This window comes from Bombus pyrosoma, linkage group LG1, assembly GCF_014825855.1.
Source record: "Bombus pyrosoma isolate SC7728 linkage group LG1, ASM1482585v1, whole genome shotgun sequence".
Taxonomy (NCBI): Eukaryota; Metazoa; Arthropoda; class Insecta; order Hymenoptera; family Apidae; genus Bombus; species Bombus pyrosoma.
Window position 1 is genome coordinate 15,483,014 of NC_057770.1, and position 17,810 is coordinate 15,500,823.

Here is a 17,810-nt window from a genome sequence, read left to right on the forward strand (position 1 = left end):
CGATATTTCAAATAAAGTAATACTCTTACATTATTCAAAAAAAAAAAAAAAATATTTCAAAAGTAATAACTACAAACATCATAATCCTATGGTAATTAGATAGTAACTAGTCATAACTCTTGCATTATTCCTTACAAAAAGAAGAAAAGTATAAAAAGCAGAAATCTCAGAGATAATAAGAAGAGAAGACGATAATTCACTATCTTTTCTGCTATTTCTGTGTGTAAAGAGTAATCAGACATGATCGTGCATGGTGACAAATTGCTTATACATTGTTTTTTTTTTGTTGAATTTTTGCTTTGGTATGCATACACATCGTGTAGAGAACCCGCATAAGAATGCAACGAAAGTTCAAGTGTATCTGTGACACAAGCGTTAACGAGTGACTAGCTCCGATTAGTCATTGCGTTAGAACGCGCGAATAAATTATATTGAATATCGCTTCATGAATCACGCACGGCTAGTCGGTTCACCGATGACTTCCATCAGCTTGATTTTTCCAACAACCCGTTTTCAATTCATTCATCCGGCAGATACATATATTAATAAACTTGTTCACCTGGTCGATTTCAACCTTTCTGCTGCATTCAACGGTTACAAATTCAAATTCCACGTCCTGTTTCCTGCGTTATGAAAGTCTAACTCTATGAAAAGATCTGGCTGAAATAGTTAAATGTAAGAAACAAGCGTAGAAAACGACTCTTGCGAAAATAAGTTCTTATAGTGTGACCGATAATGTATGTGTCCTAATTGATATAAATAGCGATGATAAATATTAGTGCGTTCTAATTGATATAAAGATATATGAAAAATGTATTAAAAAACATTAGAAAGTTTTAGTAAAAGAAAAAATAAAAGGAACAAGAACTGGAGCAAGGAATATGCACACGAATTTCTATATTCTTCAATTACTCGGTCTATTCTAGCTAATTACCTTAACAACATGTGCACTGTTACTTACTTACGGAATCCATTTCTGATATTGCACATCTCTTTCTCATTAAAAATATCTTTCCTTTTTCAGAGTAAATCTGTTTGTTTCAATATACTGTTCACTACTTTAAACAATCAATGTATCATAAAAGTTGATCTATATTTGTTACATCAAACGAGTATTCTGGTTTAGAATGCCATCAAAATATTTGTTTCCAATCTTTTTCGAAAAGCGTAAAGCTTTCTTATATCATTTGTTGCCCACATATTTATTCACGTTTGAAGAATATTCAATTTCTTTCGATAAATGTTTCAATAAATACAATTTTTTTACATGAAACTAATCAAATGTATGTGAGTTGTATATAGTACAAAGGCGAAACACAGAAACCATCGATAAGAAAATATCTTATAGATTCTTTGGATAAAATCTCAAACAAAGTGTTAAAAAGTGGCATTCTAAACCAGGATAGCCCTTTAATGCAATAAACACGGATTAGCTTTTACGCTCCATTTAATGTTCAAAGTGGCGCCTCGTTAGTTGAACACAAAAGTGCGAAAAGGTGAGCCGCGTATCGCGCCGAGCAGCTCACACCAGCGTAATCAAGATTTGTGTCACGAGTCCGTTTTCCATGTACGGCATCTATAGCGTTGTCTACCCCAGGTAATTGTGCCAGCCAGGTTACGTAACACGTCGTTGTGCCACGCATGAATATAATAGATACGCGTACCGGGCCTTTTGTCGGTCCGCTTCACAGAACTGTGCACTGTGTGTGTTCTACATTGTACACCGTTAATGGCTAGGATATTTCCTGTCGTCTCGAGGATCCACGCTACGTATTCGCATCTGCATAAAACTGCCCGTTGCCTGTGCTACCGCAAGATGCAACCGATTGGCGCGCGCTTGCAACACTCCTGACATTTAGTGATCTAATGAAACAGGCGATGTATTTGGTACGTTGTCTTCTCACTTAGAGAATTTCTATTTTTATTGGTGCTTGTGATTTTCCTCTAACGTCATAAGTTTCTTATTATCTTCGTCTTCTTTTCTTCTTTATCTTTCTTTAATCTGTCCAATATATATTCCACTTCAAACTGTGATATTAAGCTATGAATTTGAAATTACATGCATTTTGTAGTAAAGTTGTTGATATATTAAAAACGTATATTTCCCTTATCTTGGACAATATCAAAAATTGAACAAACCAGTACAATAAAGTTTGTCTATTATTTGTTACAATCTTGGAACAAAGATACGATAATTATCCTAACACTTTTACACGGGGCTGTATGTGCATGTACAATGATGAACATATGAATAGGCAAGGTCTTTATGCTAATTTCTAAAGTGTTCTTAGAATCTCTAATTACTTTGTCGAAAGTGTTTGTCGTAGCTCTTTATGGCGATCATGCCTTGCTCTTTGTATTCATAGGAATTTATGAAACTTCTTTACAACTAGTGGGAAAGCTTTTTATATATGAATTCAACTTCATTTAGTTTATGATATTTTCTTGTTCTCGCAAGATAAGTAAAATTCTAATCCTTGATATATTTACTATTACTGGCGCACATGTTACCTCAATTCAGTTATATAAATATTCTTACGTAAACGCAACTGCTGCATTTTCATTTTTATGAATTTAAATAAAATAAATTATAATAAGTTTCGCAATGTTTTTCTAATATTCTAATTGATGATTTTTTTTAGTTACTGCCACTGGAAACTATAATTGCCACTATGGGTGAATGGAAAATGGATAAAATGGACTGACAGAGCAAAAGGAAGCTCATCTAAGAGACGATTCCAGGTTCTCAACAGAGCGATGGAGCAGAAACAGCGCTAAGGTAAATGGAAGTAAAGGTACAGACAAAATGGTTTTCCGAGAAGTTACGGAAATCTTGAACAAAGATACAAACTTTTCGAGCTATCAGGTTCAGTGAAAAGAAAGATTGAGGGCGGCTGAGCACGAATGGAATATTTTCAGTGGTTTATAATAAGAGCGAAATGACAAAAATGGTGAGCGGAATTAATAAATATGTAAGAACAGCGAGAAAGGCAGAATCTGAGGAAGAGAGAAAAAGAAGACAGCCAGAGGCGATTGCTATATGTCAGACTTTAGCCTAAGAACATAGGTACGGAACTAAGTCAAAGGTAGACATGTGAGAGTGTATAAATTAACCCTTTGCACTCGAGGACTTTTTCGGTGGGACGTAGCAGCTACTCCGGACGATTTAGCGTATACGTGACGCGTGTCTTACAGCTAGCGTAAAATGATTTCATATAGAAATTAACTTACAAAAAAGAATTATATTCTAATAATTTATCTATATTTACATGTTTGGAAATATGATTTTGTAATATTAATCTCTGTATTTTTTTATGATAATTTATAAAACATTCGCCAAGATGCATTCTTCAATATAATTGATCTCATTTTTCAACAGTTCAAAATCAAGTTCGTCTTCGTTTCAGCTAATTTCACTTCCGAAAACCATTTTTTGAGGGTTTCTAAACTATAATACTTTTGCCATGATCGTCGGATCCAAACTGACTTTGCAGACGTTGGCAGAACCATAGTCTCGCAGGCATATGGGATTAAATATTTTACCTCCATTTTAAAGTCTAACGCTTTACATTTGCCAACAAGGAACATAAAGAACCAATTTACCAACCAATATCGCACTCTCATCAATTGCAGATGTCGAAATCTAACATAGACAGGGACTGTCGCTTCTCGCTCGCCAACTGGAGTCGCAGCATGGAACGCCGTGGTGAGTGAGAGTCACCTTTCCAGTGCAAAGGGTTAATATAGAATACTAGATATAAATTAAGAAAAAGATATATTTAAGCTTTTACTGTTAGATATAAAATGAGATACGTACGTTTCGAACGAAAGCATGAATGGATGTGCCTATTTGGATATGATGAGTACTGTACATAAAGTATGGGAATGAGTGAGAGTTAGAAATATGTAAGCCAAGTGCTTTTTCCGAGCTGTGAAGCCGAAAAATAAATAGAAACGAAAACAACGACAACAGTCTTTCACTATTCAAGAATTGAAAATTCACTGTGAATTTATAATCAGTAATTACATATTCTGCGCTACTTTACTCCCTAATAAAAGCTTCAAAAAATATCCTTTCTAAAAATCGAATCCTGTCAACCGTAGAAAATTAATAGATCCTCGACCAGTGATTATCCCACGAATAACGCCAGAAAGAAAGTTAAGGAATAATTAATGTGAAGTACATGCAATAAGAGCAGTCGAATGCAAAGAATCGTGTAACTGCAGGCGGTCGTGGCTCGGGCAGGTATACCGGTCCCGCAGTAGAGAACCACAAGGTCTCCTTTTTCCAATGACGTCTCGTTGGGGAGAAATTTTCCGAGACTGGTCTTATTGGATTCCGTAACCGCTGGCAGGAATCGCGAGAATGGCTTCGGAAGTAGCCTGCCTAGCAGTGTCGGCACACAGACCGAACGAAGCCTTACTTCGACCGCATTACTCGAATTCCAACGAAGGCCGAAACGAGATTCCCACTTTTTCTTCTTCGGGCTTGTGTCCCTCTCGAGCCCGTAAAGATATCGACGAGGAGAGACAGCGTGCCACTGTGAACGAATTGAAATGTCGCGTATCAAAGAACTGGATCGATCGAACGACGATTGAGTTTCGAGCTGAGATGCTTCGGTCAGCCTATTAACTCGGAGCAGACGAGTTAATTCGTTCTTTGGATCACCGACCTTCTCGACCTTGTGATTTTTAAGAGATAAAAAATTGTTCTATTTTAATCATGGTTTCGTTTCTGTATATTTGTGTATGTAAAATGAATTAAAATAAATCTATATTTGTAAAAATTAAAATTGATAATTGAAACTGGTTTAGCTTTATTAATTCATAGATTGCGAATATTTATGCATTTATATACGGGAAATTTAAATATGTAAGGATATAAAGAATACAGATGAATAGAGATGAAAAATTATAATATTTGATAGAAGAGATTTCTATTTAAATTTCAAATTTCTCCGGGTATGTTCAAAAAATATAAATTTACCTAAGTATCTGCCTACTTATAATCTCCTCTTTGAAAGCAAAGGTAAGAAACTAGACCAATATAGGTATAATTAATAGGTAGAATTAGATTAAGTAGATCGACATTGTAGAGACTGTAAACGAAATCCTCTTCAAGGCTGTGAGGTGGAAATACAAAGATGTATACATATATAATATTACATTATATAAGAAATTACATATATATATACAATCTCTTTTCGTAACAAAACCCCTGATTTCGAAAGATAATATTCCAGGGCTAAAACAAACCTCTATCTATACAACAACCATGAATCTAACAAAATTCAGCAAAATTCTCAAAAATAAGAGTTTGCATAAATATTCTCAATCCACTAATTAAACTTACAATCTATTGATTTCGTAATTTTAGTAGTTTCTAGTTAAGAAATGGTCTAATTAAGAAAAATTAAAAGTTAGAAAAAAAAACGGTTTGTCTAGACATCCGCAGTCTATTAATTGCTCATTTCCGAATAGTGAAAGTTGCTACTTAAGAAGCGATCCAATTAGCAGGTTAAAAATAAAAAACATAATTACTTCCCATAAGCGTTATTCGCGTCATACAAAGTGCAATCTGTTGCAAGTAACGCGACAAGAAAGCTTGTCTGATACAGGGTTGTAAAATTACACTTAGGCCGAGTTGTCTCAGCTATGGTGGGGTTTAAAGGTGCATTGTGGGACAAGGTCGGTTCACCGTAGCCACGCAGTCGGGTCACGCTACGCTGGCCACCCCTTTTACTCTTAGCTGTTAAATTACTGCGAGTTGAGGCCACGCGATTTAACGACGCCAATGCTTCCGGCATTTTTTCTTCGGCGATGCGATTTTCTCACGTGCAACTTAAAAGCTTCCTATGGAACCATTTTTTACAATTTTATTCTTATTGAGAATATAGTACATATATTTGAGAATTTCATAGAGCCGTTAATTAAACACGAACTCAACTCGTATGAATTTCCTTTAAACGTAAAAGATTCTGTCCTATCTCCGTAGCAAGGTGAGCCAAACAACATAATATAGCGAATCATTGCAAAGATTTCAAGATAACGTCACCGGTCTTCTTTTCTCTTTAAAAAGCGAAAAATTAGAACCTTGAAATACCTTTGTGTCGCAGAATCTTTATCCTGATGACATTCTTCACGTTCCACTATCTTTTGTGGACTTGATAGAGCAATGTTAAATACACTCTGTCTATTTGGAAACTTGAGAGAATTGTTAATCGAATTACTATCGTAAGCTTAAAGTTTATTTTTTTTTTTATCCTTATAGGAAGATTTCAAAATAAGGTCACCGAAATATAATTCGCTTTCTTCTGACGTGAGCTTTTAAGAACGAGAAGAGCTTGACCTTGAAATATCCTTATACTTGAAAAGCGGTATTGGTATCTGTACACGATGCTATCAGAAATAATACAACTCTTATCGCATTTTTTATTTCATAACTGATACTTTATCATACGTAAAACATGCGCAAATTCAAATTCAGCATTAAAACTCGAAATAAGAAAACGGTTAAATATAACGATCATACTGTACAAGTAAATATGCGGATCATTTAAATATCTTGATCATATGCATAACATTTAAAAGCGATTTTAATAAAACGGATGAATAATGGAACGATTTAGAGAGACGTACGACCGTGTAACGAGCGTAATTTACGTACATAAATACATTACACATATGCAATGCATAACGACCACTGTTTTAAATTATGTATATGCATATATGTGTGTTCTCGAGTTTCTTCCTCAGTTCGTATTTTATTCCCGGCTCTTGTGTCTCGTTTTACGCTACCGTGACATTTTTGTTCAACGTACTATTCTAAACTAAAGTCGTTGCTTCTATCAAAACGGAGGAAAAAGAATGTAGAAAATTAAAATGAAAATTAAAGGTGTGTTTCACTGTTCAATGTTTAGTCTTAAATATGTGATATTCACATAGAATTATTGCTCTAGCTTCATAGTTAATTACATTACAGCTTTACTCACTGTTACGCATGTTACGTTCCCATGACTTATGGTATAATGAATTCCGAATGATAATAAACGTAGAACACTATTTTATGGAAAATAGCGACGTTTCATTTACATTAATTCTCCATCAGCCACATATATTTCATACTAAATGTTTTCATACATTCAACAGTTGTAAAAGTTTATTAACACGAATATCAGTTGGCTATAGCACGTCTCGAAAAGTGATTTGATTTTGGATAATTCCGAGTTGGTCTATTCAAGCGACTAGAAAGTGAAATCTCTTTCTTACAGCAGTTTATTTCATTGTTTTTTCAAGTGATCACGTGAGATTGGCAATCGGAGAAACTGGAGAACGATACTAATGACTGGCAATTAGAGAAAGGACCGACGATTATGAGAGTGTGCCAAGTTGTTCTGAGGTGAACCGCAGCCACGCTGCATGACTCCTCTAAATAGAGAAGAACGAGGCAAAGGGAAGTGATTCATTCGCGGTGAACCGATGACGATCCGGAGGATGACATCATTTCCCAACGACGATTTGAAATTCGGAGGAGACGCGGTCGTTCGACCGTCTGGGCAATCGTGGATAACGCTACCGGAAGGAAACGATGACTAATTCCTCAATAAATTATGGAAATTCCGACACTCCACAAGCTTTTTCAATCATTAGAAATATCGTAGAAAATGATCTGCAGCAGAAAGGGAAAATCTAAACGTTGTGCGATCCAGCTAGTATTATTAGCAGGAGTTTACAAGTTACAAGTTATCAGTGTCAATAAATTCTCTTGCATAACGATGAAAATAACAAGTTTGATAATGTGGCAGAACTTTAATTATCCGAGCTAATTATAATACACGCTACTCGGATAATCAAACTATACAGATAATCGAATAAGTTTGTTTTCGCGCGAGAGAAGATAATTTCTGTTGAACTGCTTTTATAAATACTAAGATTAAGATATTAAGAAACAGGGACAACATTTTTGATTATAAATATAACAATTTCTCGCGATCTTTATTCTTGTTTTTCTCCAAGAAAGGATTCCACGCATGTAGAACTGAACCTACGTTATTCAAGATTCAGATGTTAAATTCAGTAACGCAATGTCCACTAGTGCGCACAATCATACTATTAAACAATATAAATCCATGTCCAACAATATGAATCGATACTAAACATTCTTCCCGTTATCTCAGGATACAATGATTTCCAGAAGAACAGCCGCAATGATTCCACATCTGAACATGTGGCAAACGTAAAATGTATTAATTACCGGCAATTAAAATCTCAATTTGCCGGCAATTACGTTGCATAGCTTCATATCCAAGGTGCTTTCATCCGCGGGAAACAAGGATCGTTTTCATTTCTAACGTTTCCGCACGCGTCCTTATCGAGCATCGCCATCATCGTTTCTGAAACGTTTAATTAAAACAGCGAGGAACGCAGGTATCGCGCAACGTGCATAATGACTAAGCGCGTCTACGTGCCTGTGCCATCCTGTCAATTACTATGATAACGAAAGGGAAGGGAGGAAGAAAGAATTAAAAAAAAAAAATAGCAGTTGGCGAAGAGAGGCGCGATAGACGTGGAGGAAAGACACCGATGGAGAACGGAAGACGAGGAAAGGAACTGTTGCGTCGGTGGAACAAAGGCGACCACGAAGAAACACGTGTTACCTTTTGCCATAGGCATTCGCCGGGTGTAGTTAATTCTGCGCGCGTCGCGCGACGACAGAACCCGGAACAAGTGTTCGCGCGCATTTGTAAGCAACAGTACATCAAGCAGGGGAAACGTTTCGCTTAATTCAAATTGTTTTCGCGCGCTTCACGACGTGGGAAACATCTGCTGGAGACATGGACATTGGACTGGACCAGCTTTGGCGAACAAATGAAACTGGTAGGAAGGATGATATGCAATGGAAAATCGAAAAATCGTGATAACAGTTGTATGTAATTTTCTAGTATCTAATCTTCGATTGTATCAAAGGATTAAATAGTTTCATTCTGATATCTTTCCATCCTGTATCCACGTTTTGCAATTCGTGGAAGCTGTTAATAGAGGAAGACGAGTTAATTCCTTTTACTCGGAATCTAAATCTCTTAGAGATAATTGCTTTATTTGGATCAGTTTTCCGTATAATTTGCGTAAGTTTTATAACGCGTATACGTGGAAAAATTTCATTAATCGAGTCTCTTTGAAACTCTTAGCATAAGTGATTAGAATTGTGTATTTAACGATAACTGTGAGAAATTTCCATTTTTGTCTATGCGAATTATTTCAAATATCACTTTCAATAATCAGCCTTAAATTGAAAATTACGTAAATATATTGTGTTCTTTTTGATATTCTTTTTGAATGAACGAATGCTCGGACGAAGGAGGTCATCTAACTAGCAGACAACGTACGTTGCTCATATATACGGGCTCATAAAAATTAAATGAACGGTGGACAGACGCGAGAAAGGGGGAAGATAAAGAGCAAGGGAAATGAAGGTGAGGGGTGAGCAGGACCGAGCGGGAGGATGCCAGACGAATGAATGAATCTCACGACTCACACGTGTTCTGCTTTGCTTATTCAGACCATCGCACCGTCTGATTCGACACGCATTGCTCGACACATGCACTCTGTCATTGCCGTAGCGAGGAACGCGATGCCGCCTCATAAACCGTTCGATTCGCGTAATTTTTCTTCTCCACCTTATAGTCACGTTCGGTGTAATTGGTAGAAGCCGTATGTTATTCTCTACATAATGGAAGTTGAGTTTTCGACACAGAATCGAAAAGCACTTCTATAAGATGCGCACGTATGCGGTGTCCACATAGTGCTTTAATTTACGAATTTGCTATATCGGTTCCACTAATTATATGCACGCAGGATATTCGAATTTCTACAGGGTGATTCTACAAACGAGGACAACGTACAGTTGTTCTTTAAACGATGGAGATGAAGATGAAGATTGCGACGAAAAGCAGATGTCGGATGGTTTAACGAGATCTATCTTCTTATAACGTGACTTCTGCAAGTTGCAGTTGTTCTTTACCGAGCAAATGTACTTCCTTCTTTGAGCGAGGAAAAAATGAAACAACGAACCGTGAAATATTATACAGTCGATTACAAAAGTTCTTTAAATTTGAAACACCGCGACAAAGATACTTTTGGCCTATTAATTCCTATTAATTGAACTTAAAAATATAACAAACGATTCTACGACGAAACATCTTCTTTATTTCTTTTGATAATCCCATTATACAAAATTTGACGGGTATATATAGGATTTTACAGACTCACTGTACATATGTATAAGTGCAATATATATAGAGCACGAACCATAAAAATTGCAAATTTCATTCACACGGAATATAAAGATAAAATTCAACGTCGAGCATATATTAGAAATCCATGATCTATAAATAATGATCGAGAAAATCGTAACGTCCGCGTGTTCTTCGATTTCTTAAAGCTTCGTAAGGTACCGTCAACATGCGCGCAATCAAGCGAGGACGTTGCAGAAATTTCGTTTCCCCGTGGCAACGGAACGACCTAGTATTCGTGCAAATTGCAGGCCGTTACGTGGCGAAAAGACACAAAACGCCGGAGAAACGCAGATTCGATACGCGTTTCCAAGGATTTCATCATCGCAGATGCTCACTCGGAATACTCCGCGAGTCACTGCTTTACGGTAAAACGCTGTGCATACCGATCGTCTCCTGGATCGACCTGGATCATGAATTACGTTGTTCGATTTTGAAGAATCGAGCGCTATCGACTTGATAAGCGTGGAACATTTGAAAAATACAAAATTCAATACAGAATTCAATGATACTGATTGATACTGATTATTCAAATATTACTGATTGGTAATATCGCTGTTTGATAATATATTTCAATTGAAAGAGTGTAAAAAAACATATTGTGGAGAAGTTATCACGAAAAAGCGTTAAATCTCGCACGCTTTCTCCTCGGCCTTCCCCTCGTATATTCCAACTGATCTACGTCAGTGACACGAAATTGAGTGGTACTTGAAATCAATTTCAACGTGTCAACCGACGATAAACAAGCAGTAGTTGCACTTATTTTCTTTTTTTTTTCAGTAACACGGACGATCATCATTTGCAAACATATAGAAAGGAATTTTATACAAATATGGTGCGCTCATCCACCGCGAATTTTATTTCAATTGAGTATATATGAATAATAACGATGATTATAATCTAACGCGAAAATAAGAGTATCTGATTATATATGAATTCAACTTGAATATTTCCAATATCAAATTTTTTAACTTCTTCTAAGGTCCGGTGCAGACGAATGCTTTGCGGCAGTTAACCGCTGCCTTCTATTAGGTTGCCGAAAACGTGTCTTTCTTTTACAGACACGTCTTTTACAACGATGCATCTTTATACAAACATGAAACCTAATCTTTGTGAACGTTGTGATCTTTATTTTGAGTTTATACGTAATTCGATAAAATAATATAAAACGGAAATTGTTGTGCGTCCATTATTTCCTCATAGAACGAAAGAAACTTTTCGGACGACCTAATACAACAGTGCACCTTCGTACAGACGTGAAACCAAGTCTGTGAAATGTCGCGGTGTTTATCCCAACGGAACGAAACGGATCGTACGTAATTCGACAAAATAATATAAAATAAAAACATTGTGCGTCTAGAAAGAAACTTCTCGGACAACCTAATAGAATAACAGTGATACGAAGCGGTGACAAATTAACGCAAAACGTTCGTGTGAACTGAAAGAAAAATTAGACGCCCGAAGCTGGTCTGTCGCAAGCCGCTCGCCTGCAGCGAACCTAAATTCCTTCCAAATTTCTAATTCCTTATCAGAAGCTAAAGAACGACGTTTCCCAGAACACAGGGGAACAGATGGCATGCTTCCCCGGGTACCGATGACTGGTTCACTCAATACACTTTCGGATCCTTTCACTCAGGTCCCTACTGGAGACCATGAGTCGCAACGATGCGACACAGCGCAGTGGACGTGGCAAGGACACGGCAGCTGAAAGGAGCCACGATAAAAGGAGGATCCGTTGAGAAAACAAGACAACTAAACGTTATCCTGACCGCAGAATCGCGCGCTTTCGCCACCTCGACTGCATCTAACCATGAAAACTGGCCATTTCTTACGAATCCATGTTTCTTTCTCGCCAATCAATTTTCTTTCTCGTCTAAACACGAGCTTCGCAGTTTATTACACGCTAAAGGAGCTGAATACACGTGTGACCGATGATTTAATTGGAAATGAGAGAGCTGTTAGTCATTAAGAATTAATAGCTTGGTTTCGTCACGGCGTGGATTATGAAGTTTAGAACGTTTGGGAAATGATAAAATTAACAGTTTGAATACTTGAAAATCTGTTTACGAGATTATGTGTGTAATAGAGTAGTTCATTCACAGAACTATTAGGTTGTCCCAAAAGTTCCTTTCGTTTTATAAGAAGGTAGTAGATGCAAAATATCTTTTGTTGTGTATTATTTTATTGAATTATGTTTGATCCATTTTATTCTACTACTACGAAATGAATCATACATAAATGCATAAAATAATATAAAATAAAAAATGTTGTGCATCTATCATTTCACTTGTGAAACGGAAGAAACTTTTGCGACAACCTAATAGTTCTGTAAATGAATTACTCTATTACATATATAATCTGGTAAACAGATCTTCAAGTATTCAAACTTATTTTATGGATTTATGTATGATCCATTTTGTATTAATAGAATAAAATCGATCAAACGTAATTCAATAAAATAATATAAAACAAAAAATGTTGTGCATCTACTATTTGGTTATAAAACGAAAGAACTTTTGGGACAAACTGATATTCGAAATTAGGGAAAAGTTGAACGAATGTCTGGTAAACTCTATTCCTCTTAAATTTAACTATTACAATTTTTATACTTTGATATTTTCATAAATCATGAGGAAATTAGAGCCATCAGAGTTTGAATCCTGGACAGTCTGTTTAAGATACCAATGGCAAGTGATTTACATAAATATTTCGAATTAAGGAGAAATTGAACGAAAGTCACTAAGAATTAATGACTTTGATTTCGTCACAAAAATTTATGAAACGTGGAATTTGTAAAATGGTAACAGTAAGAGTTCGAATGCTTGAAAATCTATTAAATGAGAAACTAATGGAGAAGCTATTTATGGAAATATTTGGAATTATCAAAAGTTAAACGAAAGATCAAAAAGAAGTAGATTTACATATCAGAATTTATTATGCAAGAAGAAGGACGTTTATTTTTATATTTCCTATCTAAATGATAAACTTTTGGCTTTAATTACATAGATAAGAGTGATTAATTGAACTAGTCATTATTCTGTTTACAAAATATAGCATCATGCATCATGTCGCAATATAGAGTGAGGAATTCTGTGCTACTTACGCCTCGCAGTACGGCTGTTTGTTGAAACCCTTGTACGTCCGCATGTTCAGAATCATGCCGCAACCCTGACACTTGAAGCACTGTTTGTGCCATATCTGCAAGAAATATATCTTTGAGTGAATTTTCCCCTCGAACTTTGTATATAAATACATATTAATGAAACATTAACCAGTATATTTGTAAAATGTTATAGACACTTAAAAGATAAGAGAGGAAATATATAAAAAAGAAGACAGAAATATTGGGTTGTCCTTGGCTTCATAAGGTGATAATAGACGAACAATTTCTTCAATTAGGTATGATCCATTTCCTTCTATTTCTACTATTATGTTCATAATTTAAAACAAAAAACGTTGCACGTCTATTATTTCCTTATAAAACGAAAGAAACATTTCGGACAACCTAATACCAAGAACATTGTGTACATTGGTCATTTTGTTTATATGATCAATTCCATAGAAAAGATAGAGAAAAATGATATTAAAGAGATTATTTTTTTTAATTTATCACGAAGATCTCCAGTATCTATAGTATAATATTTATGTCATCTCCTTACTATAAAGAAGATTATATCTCGATTCTTGCGATCATAGAAGTGGCTCTATACCAATGGTCAAAGAAGAAATGGGCAGGTACGCAGAAAAATACAAGGAAAGAACGGCAACACATCCAAACCAGCTGGCTGCCTAAGCGAGCAAAACTCTCATAGAAAGAAGACTAAAAAGAAAACACCCCAGTGACCTTGCTAAAGAAATAAAATAGTCAAACCCGAAGATGGTATCCCGCTGGGGGTAGCCATCCACATGTTATTTAGCAATTGAATTAGAAAAATTTACCAATTGTCCAGCTGGACAAATTGTAAAGTACAAATTAAATAATAAAAAAAAGAAAGAAATAGAAGTGACTGGTTTGATTCTGAAGAAACTGAACGCTAACAATGTATCCAAGTAATCGAATCGTGAAACATACAACGAGCTATTTTCTTTATTTTGAAAGATCCACGAGACTTTTGAGCGGCTCAAATATAAATCCAGTATTTTGGTATGAGACTGAAGAAACTGAGAAGTAAAATGAAACATTCTGTACGATCAAAGTAAAAAAGGATACCAAGAACCATTCGTCTCGTATCACACGCAAAAACCAACAGTTTCGCTCGCCGTATTTTCACCCACGTGCAGGAAAGAAACATTATTCGTAGGTTTCTAGGAGAACAAAAGCCATCTAATCGTGGCAATGCCTTTGTTTCATTGTTATTCATTGGTAGCATCTAAACGATAGTACGTAGCCTCCCAACATTGTCTTTTCTGCATGAGGATTTATCACGTGCCAACAATAAGCACGCACTCTGACCCAACTATCCATTTTCTAATGACAAATAAACGCGTGAAATAGTATTCTTCGATAAGATCGGCGAACGTTCAATGAGTGAAAAACGTAATTATCGTTTTTCCGTCAAAGGTCGCGAACAATTGGAGATATCCAGAAGAAAATATCCTCGAAGATCCGCTGCTAAATATTTTCATGTTTCGCAGTCTGTAAAAGTAGATCAGGAACACGATATCTACGAAAATTAATTCGTTTTATAAATCATCATGTGTCGTAACTCTACCAAAGAGATCACAACGACAATTCGATTTAGAATGCGTTTGGTTCTGTATAGATCCATCAGTCGAACGTTTCTCACAGCTGACCCAGAGATAACCGAAGGCCGTCATAGTTGCTGGCCGATAATTAGCAAGGCTGCTGGTGATGTCAGATGTCGAATAAGGTCGCGGATCTTAGAGTAGAACGGCCATCGCGGGAAGGCCTACACCCGGAAAGAGAGAAATGACTCACGAGCGTGTGAGTCAACTTTGATCGCGGTCAACAAAGGGTTATAATTATTCCTCGTGAAAAACGCCTCGTCTCTTGAACGCTTTTTATTCTCCGGACGTTTCATTGTATTTAGGATGAAGTTTCTCTCCTTCTGTGTGAATTGTCGTAAAGATCGCGAAAACCAGTGAATTTTAGTTCAAACGTAAAAATTACCTAATAAATTAAAATAAATAAAACTATTTTTGGATCTGCTGTGACCCGCACATTTTTTAATATAAAGAAACTTAATAATATGTCAACAATCTAACAATAATGTTGACCAAAAATGGCCACTTTAACGCGTTGACTGCCAGACGAATCTTCCACGGTTTGCCCAAGGCGCTGACGTGAACTTTTCATTATGCGATGCATATTATGTTGAAATATTATTTGCGGCAAATAAAATGAGTTATAAAATCATGCTCGAAGCGTTTTTCGTGGCGAGGGCCACCGGTGACCCCCGCGGCGTTGTAGACAATTATTACGCTTGTCCTTTTTTTTTATAATTATGTACTTTTAATATTTGCTGCGTCGCCGGTCACCGGTGACCCCCATGTCAGTCAACGTGTTAATAATCAATACAAATCACGGTAGAAAAGAAAGACAGTTTGATCTTTTTGTTATACGAGCCAACTTTACCTACCAATTGTACGGTTTTTGCAAAGCATTGTAAAATGGAAAACTAAAAGGCAGAGCAAAATTGCCGGCTAACGAACCTTCGAAAACCGTTAAACGTTACTACGTATGCGCTAATTACCGCGTAGATAAGATAGTCTTTTGTGGTCTCTAACGTATCATCGAGCAAGCCGATCATCGATCATCGTTAATCAACCACTTACGTGAAAAAACAGCAACAAAATATATAAATAATTCATCTATATATTACGTATATTCACGCGTACACTAAATCGTTAAAGAGAAATATCGAAAACACTAAAATGCATGAAACACAATTAAGAAACACAATCTGCACTGTTGGCTCGAAATACGATGAGTTAACCAAATTTTAAATTTCAAATTCTAATGTTCCGAAGCTTTAAATTTCCATGTCGAATTTTTCAACATTTCAAATTTCAGATGTCCCTGTTTCAAATTTCAATATCCAATTTTTGTAATTTGAATATTTCAATCGAACCAACAGCCACAGGAAAGAAGAGAGAAACACACGGGAATGCAAAAGAAGAGATAGTAACCGGTTGAAGCAATGGCAAAAGTACTTGAGCAATCTTGTCACGTTTCGATTTCTAGACGATGCAGGTCGTCAGTGTCAGTCCGTGAGACGGTGGAATGCATCGTCGAACAAACGCAACGGTACCTTATTTGTATCGTGCAGGCAATGTTAATCGCGCCACGAACAAATGCTAGCAGTGCCACTTTCGATCGTGCTTTACGTCGAGAACGCTATGGGACCGGCTAGCACGTGACGCACACCCTGGATCTCGTTGTTTCAATTTAATTGCAATTACTTAATCGCGATTAGCGGTAATTGCTCGTGATACCGCTTTCAAATCGGCCAGTGAACAGTTAGTTACTTGATTGCAAGTAAAAATTCGACTCGCGAACGTCACGAACGCGTAACTTTGCTGAAATTACTTGCAAGTCGATGAATAATTGAAGAAAACTATGATATTATTACGATATTTAAGATTAGAAACTTGGTTTGGAAAATTGTAGAAAGTTTGATAGATCTGTGGTAACGCAATTGGTATTTTAATTGTATAAATATTTCAAATATGCTGGGAAAATGATAGCAGTGTTATCAATCACAAGTTATCGCTTGATAAATTCTTTTGTATAATTGTAACAAGATTGATCGATTTTGCAGATGAATTTTCTAAATTACAAATTGATTGTTTTAATCGATACGTATTAAACAATTGTTGAAATTGTTTCATGTAACAAGAATTAATAACTTATGACATTTAATTTATAAATTTACCGATATTATCGGTAAAATTGCATTGCAAATGTTTATACAAACAAAGAAGTAGAATCTAGGTACATATACATATAGATAGATTTGAACCTCTAAATATTATAACAATTTTATGTTTATTCATACTTCATAGTTATTTATACATATTCTATGTATTTTGTATATTTAAATTTCCCACAAATACATAGAAATCGGCGATTTAATTAATAATTAGAAAATTATTTAAAAGCTACTTGAATGAACACGTCATCAAAATGTAGTACATAGCTGAGTATTTTGTTCGCGTTTGAGTCATGAAATTTCCCGAGGACTCACGGTTGCGTGTACGCATCCAAAACGATCTCACGAGGTAGCGACGAGTAGCAACTTAACTCGATTACTCAATTATGTACGATGTTTGCGATTCGATTATACAGTCGATATTCACAAACGACACGATAAAACCCGATGGAACATTGTACTCGGAGCACTTTCACTCGTTTTTGGAATGTTTTTCGCTCATGCAACGACCAATCCCTTATTTCGCAAGACATTTTACTCGCCATAAACGTTGTCCAGGATCAAATATGGTCATCGAGCTTTACGATGTTTTACGATGAAAACGATGCCGTTAATTGATCACATC

At 36.0% G+C, this 17,810-nt stretch overlaps 1 protein-coding gene and 1 long non-coding RNA gene across 3 annotated transcripts in view; one reads left to right on the top strand and one right to left on the bottom strand.

The window, feature by feature from the left end:
* LOC122571055 (LIM and SH3 domain protein Lasp) overlaps nucleotides 1-17,810 on the bottom strand; it is a 37,674-nt gene that overhangs the window by 11,538 nt on the left and 8,326 nt on the right. For both annotated transcript variants that reach the window (XM_043734281.1, XM_043734271.1), the window contains exon 2: nucleotides 13,396-13,490. In XM_043734281.1, the coding sequence (XP_043590216.1) occupies nucleotides 13,396-13,490 (95 nt within the window). The remainder of the gene's footprint in view (nucleotides 1-13,395; nucleotides 13,491-17,810) is intronic.
* LOC122571074 lies at nucleotides 931-11,441 on the top strand. Its single transcript, XR_006317948.1, has 3 exons — nucleotides 931-1,887; nucleotides 2,643-6,895; nucleotides 7,297-11,441. It is a non-coding gene; the product is annotated as an uncharacterized LOC122571074 (long non-coding RNA).